General features: G+C 42.3%; 1 protein-coding gene across 7 annotated transcripts in view; it reads left to right on the plus strand.

Moving 5' to 3' along the window:
• Window positions 1–5364: 5364 nt before the first annotated feature.
• The window catches only part of aplp2 (amyloid beta precursor like protein 2), a 53189-nt gene continuing 38767 nt past the window's right edge, over window positions 5365–19786 (plus strand). For 6 of the 7 annotated variants that reach the window (XM_006796664.3, XM_006796668.3, XM_006796665.3 and 3 more), the window contains exon 1: window positions 5366–5673. In XM_006796664.3, the coding sequence (XP_006796727.1) occupies window positions 5602–5673 (72 nt within the window). In that variant the 5' untranslated portion in view covers window positions 5366–5601. Of the gene's footprint in view, window positions 5674–19786 lie in introns of all 7 variants that reach the window. The other variant, XM_006796670.3, reaches the window with a different exon arrangement.

The raw sequence follows: 19786 nt of genomic DNA on the forward strand, positions 1-19786 counted from the left end.
GCCTGGACTAAGTATATGAGCAAGATTGTCAGTGGAATAACCTCACTGCAGAAAAATATTGCGACTTTGCCTTTTATGGTGTAGCCGCTGCACAGAATAGACTGTAAAAGATATGTGAAACCCTGCTTTGAGTGTTTTGAAGAGCATTCAAATGACTTTTATCGAGGAAAACCATCTCATACCTATTCGAAAAAGTACAGCAACAGGGAGACTGGCTAGAACTGATCTGAAGCAAGAAACTTCAAGATGAGTTTCTCACTGTCCTCAAGTGGTTTGGCTGAAACCCAGACTGAAACACTGAGTATCTGTGAATAAACCTGATGATGCTTCCTAGTATGCTTAAGAGAATCTGCCAACAAGAATGAGAAATCATCTAAATCAAGGGTGTCAAACATAAAGCCCGGTGGCCAGAACGGTATCCAATTTAGCCCACTAGGTTGGCTTTAGGAAATGTGAAGCAAGGCATAAATGTTTAACTTTTAACTGTATTTTCATAGGTTTTACAGCTTTGGCTTCTGATAAACACTTCCCTCATTGCCATTCATACTATCTCAAAGTAAATAAGTAATATATAAACGGGGAAATCACAGAGAAGTTCCTGTTTTTTCACATCTGTTATTTTCTGCTGGTATACTTTATATATATATATATATATATATATATACATATATATATATATATATATATATAAAATCACTGGTCCAGGCCACTTGAAATCAAAGTGTATGTGACCCACAGTATGAAATGAGTTTGGCATCCATGATCTAAATCTTACTTGTAATGTCTACCCAGGAAGTTATAATGACTGCTAGATTGACTTAATGGGTCTGATTCTATTTGACATCAAGTCCACAACACAAACCCACTAGATCCTGCTGATTTCATGTAATGAATGAGTACTAAATACTTAACTGGGGGAAACTGACACTTCATTGTGAGTTTGGTTACTTCATACTGAGACGATTCCTTAAACCTCTGAAATGTAACTCCACAATTCATGTTGGATTTTGAATGCCTTCAGATAACTAATTAATTAACACGTAGCATTACATTCAAGTGAACTTATTTTATACAGCCAAAGCAATTTTTTTATTAAATAAATAATTTTAAAACAACAACAACAAAGTAAACATGTCATTTGCTGCATTCTCATAGGACTATATTAGCTGGCAAGCCGAAACAGGAAATTAATTATCTCTCTTTTTTTTCTGGATGTATTTTTACTCAGGTATCTGGGGATCAAACTGACACATACCAAAATTAGTCTAAACATATGCAAATTAGAAATTGCTCTGACACGTCTAACAACTGATGTTATAAAAATTAATAACCGATCCGTGCATGCTGCCTGGAGCAAAAATCAAATTTACATGAGGCTTTTTTCAATAAACCATCAGAGAGAAATAGAACTGACACTCTAGTAAAACAAACTCAAGTCACAAAACACCCAAGCTGCATGTGTGTGTGACTGTGTGCTTATAATTACCTTATTTAAACAAAGAAAATCTAATTTTCTTCTGTGATGTTATGTTCAAAACTGAGGCATGCTGCTCACATGATTTGCAGTCTTGTAAAATAGTCAAAGTCTATTCACTATGTTTGTATACAAATACTATGAACAAGACAAGTATCAACGGGTATCGTTTTAGTGAAAAGTGCTTTTCCCTGAACATGTTCTGTTTAGCTAACAGCCAAAATGAGTAAGTTTTGCCAAATGGACCGTTGTAGAAAGACAGAGATGCCCAAAAGAATCCTGAAAGCTTCTTCAGAGCTTTCAGGTGTAACGTCTCCATAGACCTGGCATCCAGACCTCCACATGTACAAGACTGTTTATTTGTTTGCCATGATGATGTACTCCTAGCCATGCTTTCTTTCAGCTTCAGTCCCATTCACAACATTACAGCATAACCTTTCTGATTTAAAAAGCTAAAAGAGAAAGCTAAACAAACTAAAGTGATGTTCTTAAATTGGAAATCTAACTAGAAAACTGAACCTTTCATGTATTACTACAGTTCAAGGTTCTGAGATTGAGTTAGTATCTCAGTACAAGTACTTTAAAATTACAATTGATGACTCACTATTGTTTACACCTCACATTAGGCAGCTGGTCAAGAAATATAAACTGAAACTTGGGTTTCACTTTAGAAGAAAGTCCTGTTTCTCATTTGAGGCAAGACAGAGCGTTGTAGTTTCCACTTTTATTATTGGACTTGATTACAGTGATGTTACTTATATGCATGTGTCCAGGGAAGACCTACATATGCTAGTTTCCGTCTATCAAGCGCACTGAGATTCATTACAAGTTTTAAGACTCTTATTCACTGCTGAACATTGTATGCATGGGTTGGGTGGATTCAACCACTCTTATCTATAAGGTTATTGTTGGTTTGCTCCCATCTTATTTATAGACTTATATTCATCAAAATGTGTGGGAGGTCTTAGGTCCTAAGAGTTATTCATTTTACCTGTTTCAAAGGTTTGCAAATTATATATGCATTATATACACCGTATATATGTGTAGTATTGTTGCATTGCTTTCTTTTACTTAAGTATGTAAAAGCTTATTCCACTGTTCAATTCAATTCAATTCAATTCAATTTTATTTATATAGCGCCAAATCACAACAAATGTCGCCTCAAGGCGCTTCATAGATACAGAGAAAAGCCCAACAATCATATGACCCCCTATGAGCAAGCACTTTGGCGACAGTGGGAAGGAAAAACTCCCTTTTAACAGGAAGAAACCTCCGGCAGAACCAGGCTCAGGGAGGGGCGGCCATCTGCTGCAACCGGTTGGGGTGAGAGAAGGAAGACAGGATAAAAGACATGCTGTGGAAGAGAGACAGAGGTTAATAACAGATATGATTCAATACAGAGAGGTCTGTTAACACATAGTGAGTGAGAAAGGTGACTGGAAAGGAAAAACTCAATGCATCATGGGAATCCCCCGGCAGCCTACATCTATTGCAGCATAACTAAGGGAGGATTCAGGGTCACCTGGTCCAGCCCTAACTATATGCTTTAGCAAAAAGGAAAGTTTTAAGCCTAATCTTAAAAGTAGAGATAGTGTCTGTCTCCCGAATCCAAACTGGAAGCTGGTTCCACAGAAGAGGGGCCTGAAAACTGAAGGCTCTCCCTCCCATTCTACCTTTAAATACTCTAGGAACAACAAGTAGGCCTGCAGAGCGGGAGCGAAGTGCTCTAATAGGGTAATATGGTACTACAAGGTCATTAAGATAAGATGGGGCCTGATTATTTAAGACCTTGTATGTGAGGAGCAGGATTTTGAATTCAATTCTGGATTTAACAGGAAGCCAATGAAGGGAAGCCAAAACAGGAGAAATATGCTCTCTCTTTCTAGTCCCTGTCAGTACTCTTGCTGCAGCATTTTGGATTAACTGAAGGCTTTTCAGTGAGTTTTTTGGACATCCTGATAATAATGAATTGCAGTAGTCCAGCCTGGAAGTAATAAATGCATGAACTAGTTTTTCAGCATCACTCTGAGACAGGATATTTCTAATTTTAGAGATGTTGCGCAAATGGAAGAACGCAGTCTTACATATTTGTTTAATATGTGCGTTGAAGGACATATCCTGGTCAAAAATGACTCCAAGGTTCCTCACAGTGTTACTGGAGGCCAAGGTAATGCCATCCAGAGTAAGAATCTGGTTAGATACCATATTTCTAAGCTTTTCAGCGCCGAGTACAATGACCTCAGTTTTATCTGAGTTAAGAAGCAGAAAGTTAGTGGCCATCCAAGTCTTTATGTCTTTAAGACATTCCTGCAGTTTAACTAATTGGTGTGTGTTATCTGGCTTTATGGACAGATAGAGCTGGGTGTCATCTGCATAGCAGTGAAAATGTATGCTATGTCTTCTAATGATGCTGCCTAGGGGAAGCATGTATAATGTAAACAGAATTGGTCCTAGCACTGAACCCTGTGGAACTCCATAATTAACCTCAGTGTGTGAAGAGGACTCTCCATTTACATGCACAAATTGGAGTCTATTAGATAGATATGATACAAACCACTGCAGTGCAATACCTGTAATACCTACAGCATGTTCTAATCGCTCTAACAGGATATTATGGTCAACAGTATCGAATGCTGCACTAAGGTCAAGAAGGACAAGCACAGAGATGAGTCCACTGTCAGAGGCCATAAGAAGATCATTTGTAACCTTCACTAAAGCTGTTTCTGTGCTGTGATGAACTCTGAAACCTGACTGAAACTCTTCAAATAAACCATTCCTCTGCAGATGATCTGTTAGCTGTTTGACAACTACTCTTTCAAGGATTTTTGATATGAAAGGAAGGTTGGAGATTGGCCTATAATTAGCTAAGACTGCTGGGTCTAGAGATGGCTTTTTGAGTAAAGGTTTAACTGCAGCCACCTTGAAGGCCTGTGGTACATAGCCGATTATTAGAGATAGGTTGATCATATATAAGATCGAAGAATTAATCAATGGCAGGACTTCTTTGAGCAGTTTTGTAGGAATGGGGTCTAAAAGACACGTTGATGGTTTGGAGGAAGTAATTATTGAAGTTAACTCAGAAAGATCGATTGGAGAAAAAGAGTCTAACTTAACATCAATGGAACTAAGAGTAGCTGTAGATAATATTACATCTGTGGGATGATTATTGGTAATTTTTTCTCTAATGATAAAAATTTTATTTGTGAAGAAGTTCATGAAGTCATCACTAGTTAACGTTAAAGGGATGGTTGTTAAAAATATTAAATCATTGGCATCCGTATGTCAGTAAATGTGTGTAAAAGAATGTCAAATTATTATTATTATTATGTAAACATTTTTAAAGCCAACTGTACTCCACATTTGTGGTGCAGTAATAGTAATGCAAACCTGAAGGTTTAGATGGGTTAAAATTATGCTTCGGGATTCTGCTCAAGCTTTTAAGATGAATAAAGTACAAGCCAAATGGTTGTGACCAGTAATGCTGCTACCTTTCATGTTGTGTTGATAAATTTTATGTATACATTTAATATTACAAAAATGCAGCGGTACTGACTTTAAGTGACACATGAAAAAGAAACTCGTCCATATTCCTCGTTTCCGGAAACGTTGGCACAAAAGCTCACTGTCTGAAAATAAGTTTGTCTTTAAGTGAAGAAGTCTTATAGCCCACAGCTTACTGCAGATAAATATAGCTAGGTATATTTCCTTTAGTAAATGACATTATTCCTCCAATAAGTGTCCCAATATTTTTTGCGTCAGCTGTTAATTCTAATGTGCTTTATATTTTGGGTGGATGGTGATTGCGCGCTAGCCGCCTGATGGCGCAGTGCGCACTGCTCTGGATCAGAGGAACCAGGGGAGGGAGGAGGCAGCAGAGGCAGGGCAGCCGCGCCACAGACACACAATCCACATTTCCAGAGGAGAGCGACAGTCAGCCCCCCCTCCAACGTTTTCTGTCGAGCTCGGGTAACAAAACAAGCGAAGCAGGACTCGTCTCGCTCGTCGGGGTCTGATCATCAGATTGTTCCCTGGACTTGATTTGGTCTTTATTCTCTCGGAGGTCACCTTACAGAAATAGCTCACAGGATATAAGTTATTTACAGTAGCATTATCCGAGATCCTGGAAGATGGGTTCGGTCCCAGCGATATCTGTCCTTATTTTGGGCATTGTGGTTCCAACGTTGGCCGGCTACATTGAGGTATGTGAGAAGAAATGTTTCCTGATTTACTGTGTAGGCCTACCAGGTTAGTCTAAGATCCAAAGACCAATGTGGTAGCCTCAAGCCAAAGCTGATTATTTTGCCCTGTCCTCACATGAGGTACTTACGGCTAAGCTTTGCCGATCTTCTAACGAATACACTATGTTACCTTGGTTGATGTGAAATATACTGATAAGACTTTTTCTCTTCCACACTCGGATTCCCACAGGTAGCGGAATGAATTCAGCAGGGAGGAAAGGGTTTATGAAATGTTTGTTACCTGCTTTTTTTTTATAGTTGCAAATGCTTCGCCTTGTGTTCATACATATTAAAACTACTTAAATATTACTCAGTTTACTTCCTTTACTTCATTCTGATGCACTGATTGCAGTTTATTGGCGAGTTGACCAGCGCGGGGCTCAAATGTCCTATAACGAGAACTATAGCAGGATTTGGTGCAGAGATCAAACGAAAGACAATTGGTGCTTAGTCAGGCATTTAGGGAAACATAGAACCTCTGCACTGGATCACACACAGTCATGCAGCCTGCTGTACGTCATGAATGTATAGACAATATTACAGAAAAGGGTATCTTTTGCCTATGCAGTCTATTTTAATTGTAGCTTTTCCTGTGTCAACAGGATGTCCACCTTTTATAGCAGACTCTATAGAGTGCTCTATAGAGTGGATAATATATTTAGAAGCACTGAATTACCTCTCAGTAGTTGATATGTTTGACACAAATGGTCCAATTGTTGGTCTCCTTGTTCAAGCACTCACGCTCTCACACTTGCACACTTATCTACGTGATGTCCTATTTTCCTGCTGGCTCACCAAAACTGTGATGCCTGCAGTGTCAGACGTGTGTGTGTCAGTGGATAACAATGCACCCATTTTCACAGCAAACAGCCCCACCACCCTCCTCCCCCTCAGAGGTTAAGCATATTATTGCTGCTTACTGTTGAAGCAACCATGACAAAACATTTTAACGAGTTATCTTTTCCTGGCACTTGTATTTAGCAGGGAATGTTTCTCTCTCCCGTATTTGCGACCCAAAAAAAAAAGACCTCGGCCATTTTGAGGCAGTATTGGCTGGCATTGTGTGTGGGGAAATAATGGTTATTATGTCCCCAACAAAATCTATGCTGCTGCACACTCTACAAAGACCTCTCCCCTCTGCAATGATTGCCTCCTCAGTCAGCCTTACTAACCACACGGACGTGCTGATCGATACAGGACAGACTCTCCTGAGATGATTAATGGATGAAATCAATGAATTTCCTGATCAGTCACCCAGATTAAATTCAGAAATTTGTGGAAGCTGCTCTGCATCTTGACTGTAATGCACATGCTGAGGATTCCTGTGGTGTAATCGACGGGTGTCCTGGAGGACGGGCCTTTTTTCTTTGTTGGATTATTGCAGTAAAACACTGCATGGAGAGAATATGGATATTCATATTTGTTTTTCCACCTGCCTTCTTTGCAAATACACTTTCTTCACAAAGAAAAAGATTTGATATTGAACCAAACTATACTGCTGTAAGGTAAAACAGAAATAAAAATGCCTTAGAGCTGAAGAAATAAGATGACAAACCCCAAGGGATAAATATTTTACAATGTATTTATTCAATTTCTGATCTGACTATTCAGGATCAACATCAGCTTACAGCTTAATTTATTCAGGTAAAATACATATTCACAAAGGTTAGCTTTTTTCTAAGAATTGAGTTGAACACTGAGGTGTATCTAAACAGACACAATAATGAAGTTTTGCCCTTTCAATATAAATATCAGTAGTTCGAACCAAGCAGTCATCTTCCTCCTTTTCACTGCTGCTTTTGTTTGCTAGTGGCGTCGCTGGTGTGTGGAGATTGGGCAATGCTAATGAGGTTGTGGACGCACAGCTAAGGTAGCTGAAGCCACTGAGAGCTTCTAAGAATCACTCACTGTTGCTCAGACGTGGTTGTTGTCCCTCTCATCCAATACTCACCTTCCATTGTTCCTCATTTCTTTTCAGTTGTGATTGTCAAGCTTCTGAGAATCACGCTGACCATTTGTCAGACATGGTTTTCCCCTCTCATCCAGTATTCACCTTCCGTTGTTCCTCATTTTGTTTCTGCTGTGATTGCCAAACTGCTCTCTCATTTTGTAATTCCGCCTTTTTCGTGTTTCGGGAGTAGCCTGCTGACTTCAGCTGTGCAAACAGTTTAGTTTTGTCGAATACCTGTGAGAGTGGCAGATTGTGAGCTTTTGTTTCTTCAGCTGTAGGTTCGCTTTCTCATCTGGCCATCTCTGTATTGCAGGGTTTACTGCAGTGAGGTTTGTTTTTTTTCTTGTGTGTGTTTTGTTTAGTTTTTTGACCATTTCATTTCAGATCCAAAAAACAAGAATCAGGGTTTTTATTTTAATTTCACTCACATGTGGAGAATCACGAGTGAACAGCTGCATCTTTTCTGGAGATAATTTGGAAATGAGAAGCAGGTTTACCCAGAGAATTACGTCACACACAGGCATTCGCCAATGTGGCTCCCACTGGATTAATAGAATACAGAATATCAGGAACAGCTATTACATTCAGTACATTTTATTCTCTACTTACTTAGCAAACAGTGATTATCACAACGCACACAGTGTAAAATGTAGTGTTATGCAACACCACATCACATTTTTGTGCCTGTCATTAAAAAAAATGTTAGTGTTTTCCTTCCAGCTGGCCTGTAGCATCAGATACATCATCATGTTTCTAAGCTCAAGGCAAGACAGAACTTGTATGGAAGAGACAGCAGTGCTAACTCATGTTAGTAGAGTGACTTTGGCAAAACTCTGTTTACAAACATGCATTCGTCAGAATAGCCTTAGAGGAATGGACAAGCAGAGGTAATCGAGAGATTTTTTTTTTCCAGTATACCCCCTCTGCAAAAAAAAAAAAAATGTATGGGGGGCTGAGGTTATTCCTCTTTCAACAATGTCTTCTCATCAGCCAAAGCCTGTGTGCGAGCTTATAGGCAAGCTGATCTTAAAGTGTGCTTTCAAGTGTATTTGCTCTGGATATGGGCTGATAGTGAACAATTGCATGTGAATGACTGCCCCCACTTGGTTGTGATTGTTGGGGCGGGAGCTATGGAGCTGTCGGTTAGCAGGCTTGAATGATTTCCTATGAAGGCCTTTTGTGTGTCCTTGAATAGCCTGAGACAACCCAGGGTGTCCTTACCATACAGAGGGGATCTCGATGCCCAGCAGAAATAAGGACAAAGACTGCTGGCGATGTTTTATCCGGGAGCATTTGCATTTGATAATGATCTGTCAATATAACATAGTGGGTGGTGGAGCACAGTTACAGCCTTCCATAGGCTGGTGCTTTTCTTTGCTCTGTAAGCTGTAAAGATTGCCTTTTTGACCTCCACGTTCAGCCATGTCAGTCAAGGTGAAGGCAGTGACATGTGCTCCATCAGCAGAGCATCAGCCTCACCCGCCCTTGAATTTGTAGATTAGCACCTAAAACCTTGCTTTCAATTGTTGGGACGGCCCCGTATCCCAAGAATCCTCTTAGTGACAAGAAACACTGGGTGCTTATAGATCTGCAAAGGGAATGGTACTAATCCCAGAAACCCTGCCCCAACACACACTCATACGCTCACTTCACTGATTTCACTCGCCCACACAGTGAGACCCTCATTTCCACACCCTGCAGAGGCAAACTGACTTCAAAGTGGCACAGAAAACAGTGAGTCACCTGTGTGTAATATCAGAGGCGTTCGCTCAACACTGAAGTCTGCTCTATGGCTAACAGTAGGAAGGTATGTCTGATTGAATCTAAGCCCTTAATCTCTGTCCTTTCATTTCCTCAAAGATACCTTCCCGCCACTCGGTTCATCTAGACTTTTCTGTCTCCGTCTGTCTCTCTGTCTTTCTTTTCACTGCCTGATTCTTGGCTGATTCTTCCTCCAAGCTTGTGCATGTCTCCTGGAGCGATTCCATCGACAGACACACTCGCGGCTCATCCCGAGGATTTAAATAGAGAGGCCTCATCAGGCGAGCCTTGTTCTCACGATGCCAGGCTTTGTCTCCGAGGCTCTGCGTGCGCCCTAATTATCCAAAGTGAGCAGAGTTGTCTTTTTTCTCTTTTTTTGCAACTGGAAATGTGTCTGCGTGTGGGTGTGTGTTTGTGCACCCGAGTCCTCTTGCAGCTCTGCTCATCACATATTTAGTCGGTTTTTCTCGACGAGAGATCCTGGGCGATGGGGACTTGGCTCGGAGTCAGTGGGTTCAAATCAAGACACCCATGGCTGCACATCACTTAAGTTGCATCAGGCCCTCTGCCATATGTAGGACAATCTGCACAGCCATAACAATCTACCCCATGTATATGCAGCCAAGGTGAACGGCACTACACCTGTGTCTGTGTATTCTCAACAATAGCCTGGCTCAGCACAGATGCCAAGATGTCAGTTTGTATGCCACAGTGCTCAGGAATGCATAGCCTGAAGTCCAAAGGCCTCGCTTTATTGTGCTGTGAGCAGCTCTGTTCCTGTGATAGCGCTGAAAGTAACTATACACTGTGGCGAGTTCAGCAGACAAACACATGCCTTTTAATCCGTTTTAAAGGAGCCCTGCCATTTCGGACTTTATTTTTTAATGTAGTTTCTGTTTGACAAAGAGAAGTCAGTCAGTGTGGGCTGGATAAACCCTGTCAACCCCCTACTCGGTTTGAACGTGGGTTTGTGTGTGTTTGTGTGTCCCCGCAGCTCGGTGAGTCACTCTTGCTGCTTGCAATTTTCTTCCCATGAATAAAATATCTGGTGTGCTATCTATGAGTTACAGTGCACTCGTGTCTGTGCTTATGGCCCCACCTGTCTCACCCTTAGTCCCTGCTTGTCCATATGAGAGGAGGACTTTGTCTACTGTCCCCTCCCCTCGCTCCTGGTCTTATTCAGGTGTGCAGATCAGTGAGTCATGTGCAGGCGCGAGCGAGGCCTTTGCACTGATTTGTCTGTGTTTTTTTTTTTTTTTTTTTTTTTCCTCTTTTCTTTTCTTTTCTTTTTTTTCCTTGCACACAGTGGGATAAAACAGAGGCAGGCAGCAAAGAATCAAAGAGCCAGTTTAACTGTGTGCCAGGCATTGTTTCCTGCTGTTTGCATGTTCATTTGCATCACAACATGTAAAAGAAAAAATTACTCAAGGGGTGTTTTTTTTCCCCCCTCAATCTGTTTGAACCCATCTTCAACTGAATTTTGTCTCTTGACAAACAAGAGGAGTGAAATCAGACCTAGTTTTCCAAACTTCAATCATAATTGATGTCTTTTCTTGGATGCCATTTTTCATTTCTTTATTTGTGTGTGTGAGAGAGCTTGTGGGCTGGTCTGTTTTTCTTTTTTTGTGTGTGGCTCTATTTGTGTCTCTGTCATTATTTTCCACGGTGTGTGCTTGCAGCATGCTGGGAGGTCATATCTTTTGGTGTGTTGTGTCTTGGTGTCGCATTGAGCGTGCTTTGGGGCGTGATGGGGATGATCACAGACACGGTGACTGCTCTGTTGTTGTTTTGGGATGGCTTGGGTCCCGTTTGATTAGGTTTTTCCTCTTAACTTAAACTGCATGCACAGGTATAAGCACAGAGTGCCTTTTTTTGATTGGTTAATGGGGGAAAGGTGGTAGTCTTGTCTTGATAAGCAGGCTGAATGACTGGCAAGCTATTTTGCTGCCATGGTGCTCTGTTTTGCTGAGAGCACTGCACAAATGCTCCACCCGCTGCCAGGGAAAACAGAGCATGCTAGTTCCAGCTCCCTCCCTGTCCGTCTTCCTGCTTACTGGGCTTCCTACATATCTCTTCCCACTTTGCTTCTGTGCCTGTAGTAGAAATGCTATCATCCAAATTGAAACCAAGTACAGCACAGACTTCATCCTTTTCTTTTATCCCCTTTTTGTCCCCTCCTCCTCCTCCTGTGTGTGTGTGTCTCTGTGTGTGTAAAGAGATGAAAATGTCAGAACAGTAAGAGATAGAAGCATTGCAGTGTAACTATATACCCCCAGAGAGAGGCCTGCTTCGGGTGCTACTGCTTCTGCTGCTGCCATCGCCATCGCTGGTACTCAAGCTTTGTGACGGCCCTGTTAGCAACCAGTCTGATACAGCACTTTCTCAAGGAGAACGTGGCCAAGGACAAACAGCAGCCCTGTGGGATGCTCCCCTGGGGACTAAGACATAACAAGGGAAGATTGTACCCATAAAAGAGAGAAGGTGAAAAGGGAAAACCTGGCATTGAAGCTTGAGATGTATTTTTTCCTTTGATCGAATACAGAAAAACATTTTTCCTTTGAGTTTTGCGCCCCCATAATTATCTGTTCTGCTCCTATATTCGTGCACTGCAATTAATTCAGTAATACTACTTCAAGCATGGAGAGCTACAGGCTGCTGATCCCCTCCCTGCCCTCACAATGGGAATAAATGATAGATTTTTGTGTGTTGTATAGATTAAGGAGAGGCTAAAACATGGGAATGTAGTGTAGTTTGGAATTAAGGGGGTATTTCAGGATATTTACATTTAAATATTTTTAGGAATATGTTTATTTTACAGGGTCGGGTAGGCAAAAGGACAGACTTGTGAATGGGGATTATTTTTTTCGTGTTTTTCAATTTTCTTTTTGAAGGAATTGAACTTGTCTTTACAAATCATATTTCTTTCACAATGTCCTAATACAGAGGTCGGCAACCTGCGGCTATTTAGTCCTTTTGGACTCTTTAGTGGTTTGGGAAAATAAATTAGAAGTAATTAGCTGAAGTGTATTTTATTTATGTTAGTTCTTTTTTAACTTGTAGTTCTAAATTGGAAGATTATTGTGATATTGAAATATAAAAATAAAATTATATTCTATTATTTTTTTGATCGCTCAAAATAAGCGTCACACTCGCGGAAGCCGGTGTACCCGGCGAAACGCCGTGCATTTATCGAGACTTTCAACCCCAGGTAGGCCAGTTATGGATCTTCGGATCCACATTATGTCAGCAGCTGTTCTCCTCCGTGAACTATGTTAAAAACAGACACCGCTCACGCCTCACAGACGACAGCTTACAGTCCTGCGTAAAGATGAAAGTGACTTCGTACAGACCCGATTTGCAGAAGTTGTGCGCAGAGGTTCAGGAGCAGAAGTCCCATTGTAAACATATCGCGGCAGACCCGACGATGTTTGCATGAACATGCTTTACAGCTTCTCTTTATTGACCACTTTTCACACACAGTTGCTGTACGCATACAGCCGGCTGTAGCTTTGCAGCTCACAGCCCGACACACACCAACACAACAGCACAGATAGCACAGACGTTAAGGCGGCGAGGCGTGATTGCGGGTGCAGCTCAGGTGCGTCCGTCTCCCCTGCAGCGGCGCTGCCGACCACGCCCCGCCACAACAGTTTTTGTTTGCTACATGGATCATTTTAGTTCAGCTGGGTGTCTTTCCTTTTGTTCTTTAAGAGTTCAAAATGTGTTAATTACATAAATAAAATGTAATTTTTTCTGTAGCACTTCGTGGATTTCATAAGCAACACACCTTAGTTGTTCACACAAAGCATAAAGGTAAAAAACAGTATATACAGTGTTATCTTCATTTTAGATTTCAAAAAGTATTTGCGGCTCCCAGTGTTTTCTTTTGCGTGGAAACCGGGTCCAAATGGCTCTTTGGGTGTTAAAGGTTGCTGACCCCTGCCCTAATAAGATTCCTGTTCTGTCAAGCAGTATTCTAGTTTATTTATAATTAAACACAGAAAACCAGCAGATCCTCATGTTGGTGAAGCTGGCCTTTTTAAACTAAAATTTGCAGTTCATATTCTGTTGGTAAGCTACTCAATTAATCAGCAAATTGTTCCTGCACTGAAAAGTCCCCTGAGCCTATTCATTGCTGCTCACAGTGTGTGTTAGTGGGTATTGCTGCCTGATTTTTAGGAAGTATACTTAGCATTCGGTACCCGACTTTCATCCAGCCAGATCTGATATTAGTCAAGCTTTGACCCTCTTATTATCCTGGTAGTATTTGTCTTTTTAATTCTCCAACCAATGACCAGTATAGGTTTCCATTATCTGTTACAAGAGTTACTATCAGCCCACTGCGAAATGACTCTTGAAGCAACAATGACTGCGCATCAAGCCGTGAATTTAGAAGTGCTGTCAGATCACAAGTTGGAGGACTTTTGTTTGACATTATGTGTAAATTAATTTTTCTGTTGGAGCCATTTCAATTTTATGCATTTCTGGCCTGAAATGGGACTTTTTTTCTTTTTCATTACAAAACTGCAGTTAATGAAGGCTTCTGCTGCACACCTCAATCAGCCATTTTGATCTGAGATAAATCCCAATCAAGCACTCTAGAGAATTCCATTAGTTTGATGAGATATGAATATGGCTCCGAGCAGGAATCTGAAATAGTCTGCTGTTTTCAGACAAACCCATTAAAAGTCATTTGATCTTCTGCAGCTAATTATAGAGCCTTGTGAGCTGCTAGCTGCCTTCAGCAAACTCCACCTCCTCCATTCCCCACCTTCCCTCCAACCACTCCCCTCAGTGTTCATCACATCCCATCCTTATGTTTCATATTTAGAAGCAGTGCGCTATTATTGAGGTGCTTGGAGCTGACAGGCAGGCTCTGCGGCCCAGTCATGTGAGGGCAAAGATTTGTCAGCCTCATACTATTTGTCATTGTGCTTATTTAGATTTGGGATCTCACCCAGACAAGTAGCAGGATACCGCAGCAGGGTTTGACGGGCCGTGCACTGCAGGGAAAGGAACAGGAGGTGGCAAAGCAAGGTCAGACGGTTGACAAAAAGCGAGTAGTAGACAGGCTTGGAGATGGATGCTCCTGCTGTGAAGTATGTGCCTTCTCTATAGGGACGTGACTGATTAGCTTTTGGCCTCAGCACGTCTCACTAGAGTTATAATCTTCACTAGTCTGATTGAAATCCCTTTGCCCTCCTCCTGCTGAGAGGCCGAGGGAGGGCAGAGCAGAGCTTAATGACAGATAAGCATATCTATATTACATCCATCATGTTCCCCTGGTAAAGATGGCCTCCCTTGCATTGCCTGGAGCTGCGCAGGCTAATACAGACGTGTGGGCTGTGTCTCTGCTCCACTGCTCAGGATCTGCAGGGGAGTAGGAGAGGCAGGGAGCTCTGCAATCAGAGCACAGAGTCATTTAAAGTCAGCTTGGGTGGTCATGGGAGAGCGACACTGCATGCCGCGGCCAAAGTCAAACTCTGTTGCCATCCATAGCATGCCTCCAAGTAGCAATCAGAGTTAGAGAGAAAGATAATACAACTTCAGTAAGAGATGAAAAATTAATTTAATACAAAATGTAGGACTTTTAATATTTTCTTTCTCTTGAAAATCCATTTTAACATGAAATCCTCAGGGCTTATGGTACATGTAAATTTGTAATATGAGAATGATGAAGGCTGTCTCGCAGTTCATTGATGATAATGTTCCTGTGAGTAAGATTCAGACTGCTAGTCTTGTCAGTGCTCCACATTTGGGAAAATGAACATTTGATATTTTGTATGATAAAATGACTTCATTTGAAAAGTTGTATTTTGTTCTCTAACTTTTGTGACAAAGTGATAGAGAGGAGTCCAATTAACTCAGATCTGAGATTTGCGTTTGAACAGCAGTGCTAAAAGTCACAAACATTAAGCTGGTCAGTCTTCAAATACCTTCTGGGTGTCTTCAGGGAAAGTGCTGGAATTTTGTTGGTTGTAAAACCTCTTGGGCTGTTTCATTGTTGTTGACCAGCAACACAACCGCTTTCAGCACCACTCCGCTTGACTAATCAGTGACGTTTAGCATCGCCGACCTCTCCCTGAACTTTTCTGATCCTTTAGAAAGCATGGATGTTTTGGGGGTGGTTAATCATTTAGACTTTATTTATAACCACGTTTGTCAGCTGGAAAGGTCTCTTCTCCTGTGGGGGAGCTCCTGTAGTCAAAATGCTACCATTTGCTATTTACTGGATGTCAGAGTAAAACAGGCTACTTGACGTTTGCATTTTTCATTTGGTTTCTTAATACTGAACCCCACAATGTTAAATCCCTGGTCTCACTGGACGGGTCAACAACCTTCTCCTCATACACCGTGAATCTGTAAGCTTCTATCATTTCCTCTTGTCACACATTTTGGAAACATTGCTACATGCCCTTGATCTCCTCCTTTCTCCAGCAGTTTTCTGGCTGCACTCCTGCCCCAGGATGGCCTTACCGCAACTCATGGCTGCATGATAGCGAGCGAATGTGATATTTCCATGTTGCCCTTGAAGCTGCTTGCTGTCAAGGTCGGCTCACGCTGAGCGCCATTCCCCCCGCCAGCCCTCTGATTTAGACGCTACACTATGTTCTTCCTCTGCTCTCTTCTCTACTGCACCGCACATTTTGGACAAATTGGCTATTTTATGTCTTACTTTGTTCACTAGAACAGTCCGTCCTTGTGCTTCCTTCACCCGGCTCTCCTCTCAATATACTACTTGTCAATTGCACCTCTCACCTCATTGCTGCTTTTTCCTCCTCACTTCCCCAGTTTCTCTTCTGCTTGCTCAACAATTACATGCTCATTAATTGAGGGAGTTCAGGCAGCTGAGAGAGACATCAGTGGCAGGGCTGGAGGCCTTGCTGAGGTACCCTGTTACTGGTTCCTTTATTGACAAGTCTGCCTGCCTGTCTGCCAGCCTCCCTGGTTCTGAGGAGCAGCGGTGTGGTGCTGCATGCTGATGAGCATGAAGTCATCCAGCAGAAAAATGAAAAGGCGAGAGTGGGAGTGACGAAAGGAAGGAAGGATGCAAGGTAGGAAGGAAAGATCCAGTTGTGTTTTCACTCAACTTGGAGGACATGAAAAGAAGAGAAGCTAAAGAAAGTGAAGGAGCACAGGTCATTTTTCCAAAATCCCCTCTCCTCAGCATGAGAGATTAGGTGACTATGCTCTAGCAGACGAGAAAGAGGCACACTCCTGTGTCTAATCCTCCCCTTTTAAACTGCTGAGAGTGCAGTACAAAGTAGGGGAAGAGTCTGCATCCACATAAAGTGGCCTGTGGAAAACACTGGCACATAGTTCAAAACAAGCTGAGCCACGTCTAACAGTTGCCTAAGCTCAAAATCTCCCGTGAAGCCACTTCTGGAGTCCTCCCCACCACCCGCTTTTCCGGGCCTGGTTATCACTTTTAACTGAGCTATCGCTTCATAACATGACTTCAAATCCCTCACAAAAAGCCTGCATTAACTTATTAACTTATCCGCCTTGGTGCCACTAGGCTGACCGCACAAATGACACTCGCAAACACACAGCCCATCCATGTTTACTCAACTCACTCACTAAAAAGCACTTCCCACACAGGGGCTTTTAATAAATGCGCAGCCGGTGGCCAGTTTAATCATGCTAATGTGTATGTTACACCGGACAGCGCGTCGGCTATTTGATCTCCACTGGTTCATGAGAAAGAGCTGGGAGAAGAATATACAGGGGAGGAAGAATCTGAAGGGAAGGGAAAACATGAGAAAATGGTAAATTTAGCAGTAAGTGACAAGACGGAAGCGGTTGTGAGGAAAGAGTAGGGCAACATTGTTTTTTTTTTTTTTAGTATAAATTGTATTATTAATGTTGTTATTATTACAACAGAGGAGCCTCCTGTCAAGCCAAGTATATATGCATTCTTTTGACTTAGTGGTGAGGTTAGATGTTATGTCTATTTTAGTCATAAACATCTGGCATAGTGATGTCAAGAATGTAATCCGCTCCAGGACACGTGGATCGTAAGCTGGGATAGAGAGGGCTGAGAGGGTCGCCAGCTCACATGGCTCAAAGAGGGAGTGAGACATACGGACAGAGCGGGGGAAAAACAGGCCGAGAGGTAAATGTATAGAGATGGCTGAGGGAAGAGGAGATAAGCTAGCAGAGAGTTGTCCAGAGCACTCAAAGTGAAAAGAGATGAAAGGAGGGGGGATGAAGAATTGAAGGGATTGCTCATGCTGAGAGCTTTTAGTGGGCAGAAGAGAAGAATGGGTGATTGTGGTGACAGGAGCTCTGCGGAAGAGACGCGCATGCTCAGCATACCGCGCAGCTGTGAAGATGCTGCAATAAATTCACCTGAAAATGGACCTCAATCATCACAGTCCTTGAGTCATTAGCGCAAAAATGAAAAGCAATTATCTTCTTCCTGGAAGAAATGGTTTAAACTCCGGTACATTACTTATGCAATCATGCACCTGTTTAGCTCGCAGCTAAGCAACAAGCTGTGGGTAAAGCCCTCGGTGTAATTATCACTTGATCGTTGCAGCACCACACTTATTTCCAGTAATTTCTCTAACTTATTTTAATCCATATGCCAACCTTCTGTGCACAGAACATCAAGGATCTTAGACTCTGAATTTTCAGCATGTTTTGTTGTTTTTCACAAAATGATAAATTCTTAAATTCAATTACCTATTTAAAAAAAAAAACAACTCAAAGTAAGAATTGTGACTCTTAAGTAGCAATCACCAATTTATAGTCTTGCGCTCTCTTTATTTCCCATTTTAAAGCTATTGTGACAGCTCATTGCTGTGCTTTACGAGCCAGCCCAGGAGAGACACAGATCAATTTTTTATGATGGATAATTATTGAGATGGTTTTGCGATAGATGGCAGACTCTGTTTTATTCTCTAATAGTAGCATTCTTCAGCCCTGCCTCTGGCCTTCAGCACCTCTTTGTTGCTGTATGCCCTCCCCAACTTCTCTTGACAGTGATTGGACTAACAAGGAAGCTGTAGTCAGCCCCTTGCAATCACTTGACGGAGTTTCTTCCCAAATTTGGCAGCATGCACTGCAAATTCTACTCCCCAAGCAGAATCAAAAGAAATTTGCTTCCTTCCTCCATCTACTGCTCCATTCACTGTGCTCGCTGCCTCCCGCTCATCAACCAGAGAAAAACCAATCTGCTCTGTATGTAGCTAATCTAACCAGGTAGGAGGGAAGACCAAATGCAATATTATGATGGCTGTGGATGGTCCTCAGGCAATGTTTGATAGGGCTGGAGAGGTGAACGGGTTGGAGAAATATTCCAGGGAGATGAATGCCGTCTGAAATCTATGTCAAGAGGGGCTGTGGTGGAAATGGCTCTTCATTTCCCTCCTGCTCTGCTCTGCTCGTCTCGCTTCAGCAGCAGCTCCTGCCCTCACAATGAAAGAATAATAAAACACAGGATGCAGCAGGCATCCTCATGTCAGCCATCAGTAACTGAACAAACGGGCATCTGAACAGCAGCTCAGTGTGTCTGACGTGCCACAGATAACAGCTGAGAGAGAGAGATGGTGTGACCACACAGCACTGACAGCACTCATGTGAGAAAATGTATTACAGGGGAAGCCTGCGTGAAGATTTAAATGGAGAGGAGTGAAAACCTTTTTCCTGTGATGTCAGAGTGGACACGTTAATCGTATCCGTGGACTTTTTTTTTTTTTTGTCGCTTTGGTTAACCTGTTGGACTCAGGTTATGGATACATGATGCACACTTTGCATGGACTCATGTTTTTGTCTCTGATGCACTTGGACCATCTAACCATACTGTCTAAAGGCAAATTCTACCTTATTAGATTTCTTGACCACTAAGGTCAAGAAATCTCAACTCATGTATGGTGTAGAGAGTCAGACTCAGCATTTCCATGAATGTATCAATCATGTTCATGTGTACGGGGGCGATCGTGGCTCAAGAGTTGGGAGTTCGTCTTGTAATCGGAAGGTTGCCGGTTCGAGCCCCGGCTCGGAAAGTCTCGGTCGTTGTGTCCTTGGGCAAGACACTTCACCCGTTGCCTACTGGTGGTGGTCAGAGGGCCCGGTGGCGCCAGTGTCTGGCAGCCTCGCCTCTGTCAGTGCGCCCCAGAGTGGCTGTGGCTACAATGTAGCTTGCCATCACCAGTGTGTGAATGGTGGATGACTGGTTGTGTAAAGCGCTTTGGGGCCCTTAGGGACTAGAAAAGCGCTATACAAATACAGGCCATTTACAGTAAAGAAACAGGTTGATTTGCAGCAATGCACACACAATGCAGCCCTGTTATCAATTTCAGTTTGCCAGCACAGCTGGGGTACTAACACTGTGGGCGTTGGCGATAAAAATTAAAA

This window comes from Neolamprologus brichardi, chromosome 14 (assembly GCF_056152115.1).
Source record: "Neolamprologus brichardi isolate AB-2024 chromosome 14, ASM5615211v1, whole genome shotgun sequence".
Taxonomy (NCBI): Eukaryota; Metazoa; Chordata; class Actinopteri; order Cichliformes; family Cichlidae; genus Neolamprologus; species Neolamprologus brichardi.